This window comes from Labrus bergylta, chromosome 18 (genome assembly GCF_963930695.1).
Source record: "Labrus bergylta chromosome 18, fLabBer1.1, whole genome shotgun sequence".
NCBI lineage: Eukaryota > Metazoa > Chordata > Actinopteri > Labriformes > Labridae > Labrus > Labrus bergylta.
In genome coordinates, this window is record NC_089212.1 from 954060 (window position 1) to 968253 (window position 14194).

The 14194-nt window shown below is 40.0% G+C and overlaps 1 protein-coding gene across 2 annotated transcripts in view; it reads right to left on the minus strand.

Moving 5' to 3' along the window:
- Positions 1-14194, minus strand: part of sntg2 (syntrophin, gamma 2) — a 53019-nt gene that overhangs the window by 36573 nt on the left and 2252 nt on the right. The window contains exons 2-6 of one of the 2 annotated variants that reach the window (XM_065966690.1): positions 10488-10625; positions 10340-10391; positions 10136-10189; positions 8999-9042; positions 6988-7029 (exon numbers count right to left, since the gene is read on the minus strand). In XM_065966690.1, the coding sequence (XP_065822762.1) occupies positions 6988-7029; positions 8999-9042; positions 10136-10189; positions 10340-10391; positions 10488-10625 (330 nt within the window). Of the gene's footprint in view, positions 1-6987; positions 7030-8998; positions 9043-10131; positions 10190-10339; positions 10397-10487; positions 10626-14194 lie in introns of both variants that reach the window. The other variant, XM_020644617.2, reaches the window with a different exon arrangement.

Genomic DNA, 14194 nt, shown 5'->3' on the forward strand with positions numbered 1-14194 from the left:
AGTCCTTAACCCTGTTTAGGCTTTTTGGAAATAATACATATGATACAAAAACACTGTAAAACAGACATCAAAACTGACATTTGCAGTAGACATAGATAAACAGCACTATAGATGCATGAGTAATAAAAGACAGAATTTAAAATCCATTGTTTCAATTTTATCATGCTGCAGAAAAGTGATGGCTGACAAAACAAAAAGCCGACAACATTCTGAATCTCTAACCCATTTATCCAGAGTCTATGCAAAACAAAATCAATCAATCAATCAATTTTTATTTGTATAGCGTCAACTCATACGATTGTTCTGGCAGGCCGTCAACCAACGATCTTGAGGAGCCTAAGAGAGCTCAAGAGCTCCCAGGAAAGTAGGTGGTTAGTGACTGAGATTTACAGATAGATACATGCAGTAATATGATGTATATGCACAGAGAGAGAGAGAGAGAGAGAGAGAGAGAGAGAGAGAGAGAGAGAGAGAGAGAGAGAGTTCCCCCGGTAGTCTAAGCCTATAGCAGCATAACTAAGAGCTGGTCTACACCAGCACCAGCCCTAACTATAAGATTTATCAAAAAGGAAAGTTTTAAGTATATTCTTAAAAATACAGACTGTGTCTGCCTCCCGGACCCCGGCTGGAAGGCGATTCCAGAGGAGAGGAGCCCGATAACTTAAGGCTTTACCTCCCATAGTACACTTAGAGACTGTAGGTACCACTAGCAGGCCTGCATTCTGGGACCGTAATGTTCTCGAAGGGTAGTACGGCACTAGTAGCTCCTTAAGATAAGATGGAGCCTGGCCATTTAGAGCTTTGTAAGTGAGAAGAAGGATCTTGAATTCTATTCTAGACTGTATAGGGAGCCAGTGCAGAGAAGCCAACACAGGAGTAATGTGGTCCCTTTTCCTAGTTCTAGTCAGTACACAAGCTGCAGCGTTCTGGACTAGTTGGAGAGTCTTAAGAGACCCACCAGAGCACCCTGACAAAAGAGAATTACAATTATCCAACCTGGAGGTAACAAATGCATGAACTAGTTTTTCTGCATCATTTTGCGACAGGATATTCCTGATCTTAGATATATTCCGAAGGTGAAAATAGGCTGTTGTTGAAATTTGCCTGATGTGAGAGGTAAAGGACATATCTTGATCAAATAGAACTCCTAGATTCCTAACAGTGGTGCTAGATGCCAGGCTGATGTCATTAAGCACAGTCACATCACTAGTAAAAGTCTCTCTGAGGTTTTGAAGTTTTCACGCATCTTTAAAAAGGCGGTTGCTAACAGGTGGCTAAATGTGACAACAGTGGTTGTCGGGGACATTAAACGTCATCACACCGGACACAGAGGGCGGGAACTCTCTCACTAGTCTGAGATGTCTCCTGTAGGTTTAATCTTTGGGTGAAGGCAAATATTATGTTAGTAAACAATTTATTAACATACGCTGATTAGCTGATCGGAGATCGTCTGAAGCATAACGTCACAATCATCCGACCGTGGCATAGTTAGCTTTAGCATAACAATAGCTTTTTACTTCTGTCGGCCGCATTAACGCTTCAAACATCATAAAAATGGTGTTCATCTGTGAAGATTATCCTGTTGAACAAAACGCCTACGCTTCAGAAACATGCGTTTGCCACAGAGCTTATTTTCTGCAATGATCCAAAATCCAATGCAAAAATCCCATAGGCGAATTCTCGTCAGACCCCATGGCAATGCTAATTCCGGGTTGGCCTACAAAAATACGTCATATGGTTTGTTCTCTATATTACCCAGAGGAAGCATATACTGTATAATGTAAAGAGAATCGGTCCAAGCACTGAACCTAGTGGCACTCCATGGCTAACTTTGGAGTGCATAGAGGACTTATCAGAGGACTTACCCGAGCAGAGCAGCGAGCAGCACCCGAGCAGAGCAGCGAACTACGGGTGAGCGTATTGCATCATTTTCTGTTCTGTTCTCCTCTGGACTGTGTACCTACTCTTAGCTTAGCTTAGCAGTTAGCTTTACAATGGCTTCTTTTTCTGTTTCTCCCTCTCCTGCTCTGTCCTGCTCTACGTGTCAGATGTTAAGTTACTCCTCGTCCTCTTTTAGTGATAATGATACATGTAAGAAATGTAGTTTATTTTTAGCTTTAGAGGAGAGGGTGTCTGAGTTAGAGAGACGGCTCCGCACCATTGAGTCAGAGTCATCGTATGCAGCCGTAGTTAGCCAGCCACCTGTAGCCGGTGCGGGCCGACATAGCTTGGCTTCCCCCCCGGTAGCTCCCGAGCAGCCGGGAGGCAGTGGCTGGGTTACTGTCCGAGGGAAGCATAGTCAAAAATCGAAGCACACGGTTCCCCACCAACCACTTCACGTTTCAAACTAATTTTCCCCACTCAGCGACACACCCGCTGAGAATAAAACTCTGATTATTGGAGACTCCATAGTCCTAAACGTGAAGCTAACGAAGTCAGCGGGCATAGTTAGGTGTAGTTAGGTGTATACCCGGGGCCAGAGCGGGCGACATCGCATCTCATTTAAAGTTGCTGACAAAGACTAAAGGTAGATTTGATACAATCGTAATTCATGTCGGCACTAATGACTCCTGACTACGCCAGTCGGAAGTCACTAAGGTTAATGTGGAGTCGGTGTGTACTTTTGCTAAGACGATGTCGGACTCCGTAGTGTTCTCTGGACCTCTCCCAAATGAAACCAGTGATGACATGTATAGCCGCATGTCATCACTCAACTGCTGGCTGTCGAGGTGGTGTCCAGCACACGATGTGGGCTTCATAGATAGCTGGCAGTCTTTTTGGGGAAAACCTGGTCTGCTAGCTAGAGACGGCATCCATCCCACTTTGGACGGTGCAGCTCTATTATCTAGAAACATAGCAGAGGTTATTAGTCCAAAACCTTGACAACAACTCAGAGTTCAGACCAGGAGGCAGAGCTGCAGTCTTACGCTTCTCTGCGCCTCCCTTAGATCTGACTCCCAGTCACTATAGCTGTAATTCTGAATCGAACTGTAGTTATACTATAGGTACTGTGTCTGTCCCCCGGCCCAGACCAAGTCATCCAAACAAAGAAAGAAAAGGCGTAAATTGTCAAAATCTCATCAGGATCAAGACTACGAATACGATTTTGCAAAAAAATCAGAAGATTCACTGCGGACTTTTGAACATTAGGTCCTTAGCATCCAAATCTCTTTTAGTGAATGGTCTGATATCAGATCAGCATATTGATTTACTTTTTTTGACTGAAACCTGGCTGTGTCAAGATGAATATGTTAGTTTGAATGAATCCACTCCTCCCAGTCATTTTTGTACTCATATACCTCGAGACACCAGACGAGGTGGTGGAGTAGCAGTTATTTTTAATTCTGGACTTCCAGTTAACCTTCGACCAAAGCTGAATTTTTCTTCTTTTGAAAGCCTTGTTCTTAGTTTTTCACATCCAGTCTCAAGAACCTTTCAGCCAGTTCTAGTTGTTGTAGTTTACCGTCCTCCTGGCCCATATTCTGAGTTTCTATCTGAATTTGCAGAATTTTTATCAGATTCAGTCCTGAACAGTGATAGAATAATTGTTGTTGGTGACTTCAATATCCATGTGGATGTTGATAATGATAGCCTAAGCACAGCTTTCATGTCACTATTAGACTCTATTGGTTTCACCCAGGGTGTAAACGAACCTACTCATCGTTTTAACCACACCCTGGATCTTGTTTTAGCTTATGGAATTGAAATCCATAACCTTACAGTTTTCCTAGAAAATCCTCTGCTATCAGACCATTTTTTTATTACATTTGATTTTGTCCTACCAGAATTACCTCTGCCTGGAAGAGGTGTGCTCTCTAGAAGTTTGTCGGATAGTGCTGTTGCTAGATTTAAGGAAGCTATTTCAGCTGTTTTTGATTCAGTACCGTGTTTCAACCCAGTTGGAAACTCTTATAATAGCTTTAGTCCCTCTCAGCTAGATCAGTTTGTTGATAGTGCAGTGGATTCGCTGAGAGTTACTCTGGATTCGATTGCTCACCTGAAACAGAAGGTTGTCAAGCGGCGGATAGTGGCTCCATGGTTCAACTCAGAAACCCGTACTCTAAAACAATCGTCGCGGAATTTTGAAAGACCAAAACGGTAGAATCTCGTTTTTTCTGGCAGGATAGTCATAGAAGATATATGAAGGCTCTACGTCACGCCCGAGCTGCCTACTACTCCTCTCTAATTGAGGAAAACAAAGGCAATCCTAGATACCTTTTCAGCACTGTAGCCAGGCTGACAGAGAGTCATGGCTCCATTGAGCCTTGTATTCCTCTAGCCCTCACCAGTAATGACTTCCTGAGTTTTTTCAACAACAAAGTTTTAGACATCAGAGACAAAATTGGTAACCTCCTGCCCTTACCTGGTGTGGATACGTCTGATATGGCAGAGACAGTTCCAGGACCAGATATTAGTCTCGACTGTTTTTCTCCAATCAACCTTTCAGAGCTATATCCCATTTTTTCTGCGTCGAAACCGTCAACCTGTATTTTGGACCCAATCCCAACCAAGCTGTTTCAGGAAGTTTTTCCCTTAGTTAGCAACTCTATATTAGATATGATCAATTCATCTCTACTGGCAGGCTATGTACCCCAGGCATTTAAAGTAGCGGTAATCAAACCTCTACTTAAAAAGCCTACTCTGGACTCAGGAACTCTGGCTAACTACAGGCCTATATCCAACCTTCCTTTTTTCTCGAAGATCCTGGAGAAGGTGGTAGCTAAACAGCTGTGTGACTTTCTCCATGACAACAGTTTATTTGAGGAGTTTCAGTCAGGATTTAGAGTCCACCATAGCACTGAGACTGCACTAGTTAGAGTTACAAACGATCTACTGCTAGCCTCAGACAGAGGACTTCTGTCTGTGCTCATCCTGTTAGACCTTAGTGCTGCTTTTGACACCATTGACCATCGGATCCTGTTGTACAGACTAGAACATTTACTTGGAAATTCAGGGACTGCTTTAAGTTGGTTTGAATACTACTTATCAGACCGATCTCAGTTTGTACATGTTAATAATGAGTCCTCTGTGCACACTAAAGTTTGCCATGGAGTCCCACAAGGTTCAGTGCTTGGACCAATTCTCTTTACATTATATATGTTTCCTCTGGGAAATATTATGAGGAAACACTCCATACAGTTTCATTGTTATGCAGATGATACTCAGCTTTATGTATCAATGAAGCCCGATGGCACCAGTCAGTTATGTCAGCTAGAAACATGCCTTAAGGACGTTAGGACCTGGATGACCAGAAATGTTTTGCTACTTAACTCAGACAAGACTGAAGTTATTGTGCTAGGCCCTAAGAACCTCAGAGAGACTTTTTCTAGTGATTTGACTGTCCTTAGTGACATCAGCCTGGCATCTAGCACCACTGTTAGGAATCTAGGAGTTCTATGTGATCAAGATATGTCTTTTAGCTCTCACATCAGTCAAGTTTCAAGAACAGCCTATTTTCACCTCCGTAATATATCCAAGATTAGGAATATCCTGTCGCAAAATGATGCAGAAAAACTAGTTCATGCATTTGTTACCTCCAGACTGGATTATTGTAACTCTCTTTTGTCAGGGTGCTCTGGCAAATCTCTAAAGAATCTTCAACTGGTCCAGAACGCTGCAGCTCATGTACTGACCAGAACCAGGAAATGGGACCACATCACTCCTGTCCTGGCTTCTCTGCACTGGCTCCCTATACAGTCTAGAATAGAATTCAAGATCCTTCTTCTCACCTACAAAGCGCTAAATGGCCAGGCACCATCCTACCTGAAGGAGCGACTAGTGCCTAGGTCCAGGAGGCAGACACAGTCTGTATTTTTAAGAATAGACTTAAAACTTTCCTTTTTGATAAATCTTATAGTTAGTGCTGGTGTAGACCAGCTCTTAGTTATGCTGCTATAGGCTTAGACTACCGGGGAAACTGGCACTCTCTCTCTCTCTCTCTCTCTCTCTCTCTCTCTGTGCATATACAGTACATCATATTACTGCATGTATCTATCTGTAAATCTCAGTCACTAACCACCTACTTTCCTGAGAGCTCTTGAGCTCTCTTAGGCTCCTCAAGATCGTTGGTTGACGGCCTGCCAGAACAAACGACGACGTTGATGCTATACAAAATAAATTGAATTGAATTGAATTGAATTATCACAGTGTTTCCCCTACCTGAGGGTCAAGTAAAAAAATATATATATACATATATATATATATATACTTTTCTTTTTTTTTTTAAAGATTTATTTTTGGGCTTTTGGGGCCTTTATTGTAGGGATAGGATAGTGGATAGAGTCAGAAATCATGGAAGGAAGTCATTAAAGATACCTTTCTGATAGAAAAGGACAGCTGTCATTAAAAGTAACCCATGAACACCAAGAATTGTTTGTGTCATCGTGTCGCCGTGTCAGCATGTCTGCATGCATCCTAGCCTCAGATCTGATCCTTAAATATCCTCTCCAACATTTGTAGCAGCCCTTGTCACTTTAGCCTTAGCATCTGGTGTGAACGTGACAGCCTTTTATTAAAAGCACTGCATTTAGTTCCGAAGAGAAACAGCTCATTATGTGTGTTGACGCTCCTGAGGTGAATGTAGGGAACAGCTGATGAGGCTTCACAAGGAGAAAGAAATGACAGACTAAGCAAGATTGTGGGTATGGGTGTGTGCAGGGGGGCTGAAGGGATACATAACAAAGCAAGAAACATTATTTGAAAATAAAATTGAGTTGTTAAAACGGGACATGAATAAAACTGCTGTCAACCATTAGCTCCCGTTTGTGTCACATTTGGTACAAATCTCCTTCTTCTCAATATTTTTGATTTGTCATTGCTTCAACTTGGAACAAAAACAGCAACTTGCCAAGAAAACAACACAGAAAGTAGAATCTTCATTTTGAAAGCCTCTGGGATTAGCTGGTATACCGGGAAGAAGGATGGAACAGCAATGGATGGATGAAGAGGGTATTGGCTTTTACAACAGCTAATAACAAATATACTCACAACTTCCTCATGAGTACAAGGCTCTACACTTGTGCCATTGACCTAAAGAAATCAACAGAGAGAATGGAAAGGCAAGAACATAAATATATTGCGTAGAAGTGTACACTTAATGCATATCTAAACATTGCTTTTCAATAAAAGATTTAAAAAACAACAGAGGCATTTAAAGGAACTCAATAGAGACAACACAAATACACAGAAAATTACAACAAGATAATATATTTTACAACAAAAAGTTGTATGCCTGATACCTTTAACACAACAAACAATCACAAAGAAAAGACCCACAAAACGACCGACTTCTTTGGCGTAGGGGTGGGGTGGTTTGCACATCTGCGTCTTGTGTTAAACTTCTCAGGGGCTGAGGTTATAGCTGTTATCTATTGATTTTATTCACATTAAAAAATAATTCATTTTAACCAACCCTTGATTTGCCTGCAATGGCTCAAAATGAATGCAATCCTCTGCAGCGTGACGATTCAAACAGGTCATGGCAAAAAATTATCCAGTATTGAACTATTGGATCATTTTCTGTTTGAATCAGAAGTTATTCAAATAATAACATCATTCATATCTTAGCTTATGATCAATAATATTGCTTGGCTTCCAATGAATCCACTTGATATTATTTTCTAAAAATCCAATAAACCTAACAGACAACTTCAATTGAACTTTGTATAATTTCTGTGGTGGAATTTCTGTCCCTGTTTAGATTGAAATGTACAGACATCATTTTCTTTATTCACTGTTCTCTGATGTCAGTCAGACCTGATAGAGTTCAGCTGTGACTAGAGAAGCAAGGACAGCTTAGTGTGCCAAGGGTCCCTCATATCTGCATGTTTGGCAGCCTTAGTGTCCTAGCCGTCACAGACTAGTTTAGGGGGGTCAATATGACCCTGGCATCAATAACGTATTTTGTATATGAAGAGCCCGAGGAAGAGTTTGGCAGAATTGGGATGGCAAGACACCCCACCAGACGTGTTTTGTTACTCCATCTCTCCTCCAGAGCATTCTTATATGTATAAACCTTCTTCAACTTAAGACATATCAGTCTTCTGAATCTTTCTTAAGATTAAGATTTAGATTAAGATTTACTTTTATTGATCCCTGCAAGGGGAAATTTCAGTTTTTACACTCTGTAAGTCATGAACACACACATGCACAAACAGGATCCTATGGACATGCACTAATGGAGAGAAGCCAGACTGACGGAGCGGCCCACAGCGGGCGCTCCTGAGCTGATGGTGGGGAGGGGGTTCGGTGCCTTGCTCAGGGGCACTTCGGCAGGGGGTGATCTGGCACCTCTCCAGCTACCAGACCAACTTCCATATTTGGTCCGCACCGGGACTTGAGCCGGCAACCCTTCGGTTCCCAACCCAAGTCCCTACAGACTGAGCTACTGCCGCCCACCTTGTGTGAAGTCAAGTTGTTACTAATTACCTCAACAATTTCCAACTAATAGGAACTTTGTATTTATGTATTGCAGTGCTTCCCAAAGTGTGGGCCGTGGCCCCCTGGTGGGTCGTGTGGGTACTGCAGGTGGGCTGCAAAAAGCCCTCCACCAATTTTAAAAATAAAAGAAATATCACAATAATGATGATTTACCATGAGTGAACCCTCTAAGTGATTAGTAAGGCATGTCATGACTATTCATGGACATATAGTTCAGTAAACATTTGTGTCTATCTTCCCATAATATCATGTTGTAATGTCCAATAATTTACCCTTACTGAAAGTTATAGCTCTAGTCATTTTTATATGACTCAAAATTATAATGGGCCCCGAAATAATTTTGTATTTCAAAGCGCGCCACGGCAGTCTTAAGTTTGGGAAAGGCTGATGTACTGTATTAGTATTTTAATGAACAGAAATTGTTCTTTTTTGGTGACTTCATAAATTAACTACCACAGGAATTTGAGTAGGAATGTGAAATAAAGATTCAAAAGTTTCTTCTCTTGGCATTGACTTGAGTCAAATTCAAATCATGCAAGTCACAAACTGATATACCAACCTGCAACACAGCATCCCCAACGAATAGCTTCCCAGTCTGATCGGCTGCAGAGGTCAGATGTCAAGTGTCAGAGGTTAATGACAACACTGGGAAATAATTGATCATTTCAAACTTGGTACTGGTGACGAAATAGCAATCAATGTCCCTGACAACATCCTACAGTTCAGAGAAAGAACATCAATCTAACCTGGATACAAACTAATTTGCAGGGGAAACAATGAAAGCTCTTTTCCCAAGGGATATAAAGACAGATATAAGTCTAATTTTAGAGGATGTATCAAGAGATATGTCTGCACACTCTCCTCCATCTAGCTGGCAGAATAGTCACATTATTAAATCCAATCACTGTTTACCACTTTGGTTTATTTACTGAGGTAAAGAAACTTGCACACCTATTAACAAAGTAAGGATTATAGAAAACAATGCATTAGATTTCAAACCTTTACCTTCTAAGTCCATCAGTTACCCCTGAGTGTGAATAATGGTATATGTATTACATTTGTGTCAAAAGGCGACAGGACCTGGTTGAACTTTTTGAAGACCCTTCACTTCTCATCTGCGAGGCTTTCTAGTTTGTAAAGCCCCTCCAGCCACTGTTCAATGCAGTGTTTCATTTAGTTTAATCATTTCACATAAAAGAGATCTTATCAGCTCAGTTTTTGGTGCATGTGCCAGTGAAGTCTGCTTTAATCATACTGAGAAGTACTCAGTATAGTTTATATCTCCTGTATTTCAAACTGCTAAAAAAACAGCATGGGTGATGCCATTAGGGTTATTTTAGACCACAAATCTAAAACCAACGCCTACAATTAATTATGGGAAAAGAAGTAGCTCTACAGCTTTATGTTATTTTTGTCTTTTTCTTTTTAACTCAGAGATAATTGAATAACAAAATGAAAAAGCTGAACATTCAAATGGTGTGCTTTGGCACGGTACAGTTCATGCAGGAGCACAAGCACGGGTACACAGCGTGGACAGACTTCATTATGGAGAAATCCAGAAGTTTTATGGCTGTATCTGACTAAAATGACTCAAAATAAGACACAAAGTAACTTGGTTAATTGCATTTCATGTTGGATTCAAAATATTTCCCAAATACCAAATTGGAGTAGTTTGAAAGTAAACTTTCTTACCTACTTGATCTTTGAAAATCTTTGAAATAACCACAGGCACTTTGTGCTCTGCCCCTCCCTGAGAAGAAGGAGAGATAAAACAGAAAAAAAACACATTGTTGAAAGTCTGTTGTGAAATTCTCTGGAAAAACTGATTTCTCATCTCTGTAACCCAGAACCTTTTCATATCCACTTTATTCTCTCCATAATAAAAGTAGTATCTGCTTACTTTGATGCTTAAGCCCAGACTGCCAGAAGCCTGTCTTCGTAGTACAACAGTTCTGTGCTTTAAAAAGTGGGAGTTTCTTATTGGCAAAAAGAAATCATGAACATTGAAACAGTATTCTGGAGTAAATGCAAGGCTCTGGCACACTTACATTTACTTGGGGTTCACTTCCACTTGTGCAAACCACATCCATCTTCTGAATGGTTAATACCTCTTTGGTCAGTTTTAGGCAGACATCATAGGTATTGTTGGTCTCCTCATTGTACATCAAAGCAATCCCAGATTTTGTCTGTAAGAAGTGAGAGGAGCATTTACAAAGCTGAGCGATTCTGTACTCAATGAACATGTTAATCCTCTTTTCTCACTGTTTTGGTTCATTAGTTTTGCTTGACATTATGAGAGTCTGAATTTGTGTGTAATTGAAAAAAAAAATGATTGCATGCTTTGAACTGCATAGCTTTACAAAAAAGTGACACTCAAAAGTTAAGAAACAGGACAAGACTGTTGGCTTGCAATACAGAAAAAAGAACGCAGTTGTCAGATAAAAAATGCTCCATGTTTAGGACTGCCTTTTTGTTTCTGCATATTCTAATATGGAATTTCTGGAATATTAATTAGATAGCAAAACATTATTTTTGTTCATTCAACTTGTGAAAAAGCAGATTTGTATGTATTACATTTGCTAATATTGAAGTTATGTTATATTTTCAGCTTATTACATTTTTAAGGATTTTCTGCAATTTTTTCTGCATTTTAAGTATCATAAAAAATCATTGGAGCATACAATCTCTGAGTAGGCCAACAACTCCCAAAAAACATATACTGCAAACACCAATACTGTGGAGGAGTAACTTAGCCTTCCAAAGAACACACCAGACATGTGGCTGCAGGAGCTGGGGCTCAAACCCCCTAACTTTCTGATTGAGAGACGACAACGACTGCCAACTGAGCCACAGCCAGAAACAACACATTCATGTCAGTGTCTCAACTAGAACAGACAGCCTGTGAGTCATTTGAACTGCTGGATACTAATGCTACAGTTAAAAAAAATAATTTGCTTATAATGCATATTATTTTCATTGTTTGTGTGTCTCTCTCTCAAACATACCACATACAGACAAAATCAAATAATGAATGATATTGGGTATAAGCAGTGATTTTGTGTTCTTGTTAGTACTTCATGATTTGGGGGGAATGTAGGAACAACTTTAAGACATTCAATATTTCCATGAATCTTTTTATTCCAATTTGAAGGATTAATCTTGTTTACGTTCAGTGTCTGATGAAAGTGTTCACAACAATCCGGTAATGGGACAAGCTTCACAATCATATCAGACATGGAAATAAATGGGGTCATTAAAATGCACAAGTGTTCTGCTTTGGATCTAAATAAATATGCTAATGACACACTGGGGTTATTAAAATGCAGAGTATCCTACTGAATTAGGAAACATTTCAGTTGAGGTCCCAGACTGACAGTTGCAACCTTATTTTAATGTATCAGAATGTATGTTACTACACACTCTCATGACACATTCAAAGCCATCCACATAAACCTCTAATTACTGCCTGGTTTTGTAGCTGAATAATTGAATATGACTGTGCATAATACTGTATAACTTATGTGTCCTTGCACTTCCTACTGGGACTCATTATGAGTTTTAAAAAAGCTTGATCTATGATAAAACATTGGAGTCTGTTAACAGCCCTCATGGGTTCCCAGACTTCCAGGCATTAGTTAATTTGCCATATGGAGATTACGGTCAAGCCATCTGACAAGTAATGATACCTGTACATAATGATTTAGTTTAATTTAGTTTATTCTTTCTAAAAACTGAAAAAAGTAAAGGAAGAAATTGTTTAACTGTGTCAAACTACATCAATCTTTAGATAACATGACAGGGGTAGACGTACCCTTACAGCACTGTGAAAATATTCCAACAAGTATAAGTCAATTCAAAGTATATCAATATGTTTTAAATACTTCAAGTAATTATAATGCAGTAATATGTTCCTTGGGTGTTTCAGAATAAAAGACTGCATTAACAATATGTTACATATTACTGCTTTAAGTGTTTAAGTTTTTTCATGCGTTTATGAGTTTAGAAAAACCGCTAATAACAACTCTCATCAGTTTCTGATACCTGTATTAGGCAAATTGAATAATTTTAAAAGAGAGAAAAAGGCTGAATGATTACTTTTATTAGAGCCCGACCGATTAATGGGCCAGCCGATAATATCGGCCAATATTAGCATATCCAGGCCTATCAGTATCGGCAAATGTTGTTGCAGAAATACGCTGATATCACTAGATTTATTCACCAGTCAAACAGCATTTAATTTGGGCATCATTGTATTTCACTAGCAGTCCTCTTTCACCAGCAGAGGGCGCTATATGGATTACAACAAGCATCACTCTCCAGTGTGAAGCAGTGGATGCATGTACATGTGAAGTTACTTTCCAGTTGTGTGACCCTCATGCCTTCATCATATATCTTTTCCCACAAGTGTTTGTTCTGCAGATCTATCTATCCCTACAGATTGAACATAGATCTAAAAGGATATCGATGGATCATTTTTCCTCTCCCCAATATCAATGTCGGCCCCCTCATATCGGTTTGGCCCTACTTTTTATTGACTAAAACTGGAATAAAAAATGTTGAGTTATTGTCGACTTAAACTAGAACAAAACACTGAAGGGTAAAAATTACTGAATTGTGACTAAACTAATGAACATTTTCCGTCCAAAGACTAAGACTAAATCTCAAACAGCTGTCACAGTTCAAACTGGCACAAACAGAAACTTGAACACTTCAAACCTAAAAACCTTATCGTTTAGCAAAGTCTATTATTATCTGGTCCGATCAGTATTCACAGCATGTTTTGCATCTCTCTCTCTCATGTCTTATAGAAAGCTTTTCCTCTTAGGGCGCACTCAAACTATAGGCAATCTGTACTGTGCCCAAGCACACTTCACCCCTAAAGTCCAGTTCTATGACTAGTGTGAGTGCTCAGGCACGGTACACTTCCTCCGCCCTGGCACACTTCAAAGAGGTGTGCTTCAGCACGGTACAGTTCATGCAGGAGCCCAAGCACGGGTACACAGCATGGACAGCTTTCATTATGGAGAAATCCAGAGTTTTATGGCTGTATCTGACTAACATGACACAATATAAGACACAAAGTCAGCTTTCTTTTTCTCCGAGGTGTAGACGTGGACCTGACAGCGTGTCTTTTTTTTGTTCTTTATATTTTCTCGAGTCCGCCTGTCTTGTAAACTAAGCACACTTCGTGCAGTAACTAGGCTACGTAAAGACATGTGTTGTTTTACGACCTTAAGAGGTGACCGTGCTCAGGCCTGGTTAGTCCTGGAGCAGTGTGAGTGCAGGCCAGCGGGGGAATGGGGAGGGGGTGCAATCGTGCTTGATCTAAACTTTGCTAGTGTGAGCGAGCCTTTAGTTTCCTCTAATGTTTGTTGAATTTTTGTGTGACATTGACTAGCAGCATGTTTGCTGTTGATGAATTCTGTTTTTTGAATTTGCATTATTGATGAATTAGCTGCCCACTTTTTCTTACTGAAATAATGGGCAGTTGCAACGCACTCTCTTGTGGGCCACCGTGCAAATTATCCCAAATAAATGAATTAAGCAAACTAAGTATTAATGTGCAAACTAAGTATTAATGTACAACTAAATTGTGTAACCTAGTTAGAATCAATACCAATTTAGGAATATCTTAACACACTTGGTAACAGATTTACAATAAGTTACAAAAGGGAAGGTAGAAATGATGCCTGTCTGGTTCATTTACAGTATACAATGACATAAAATTCAAACACATTGCACACTATTACTTATG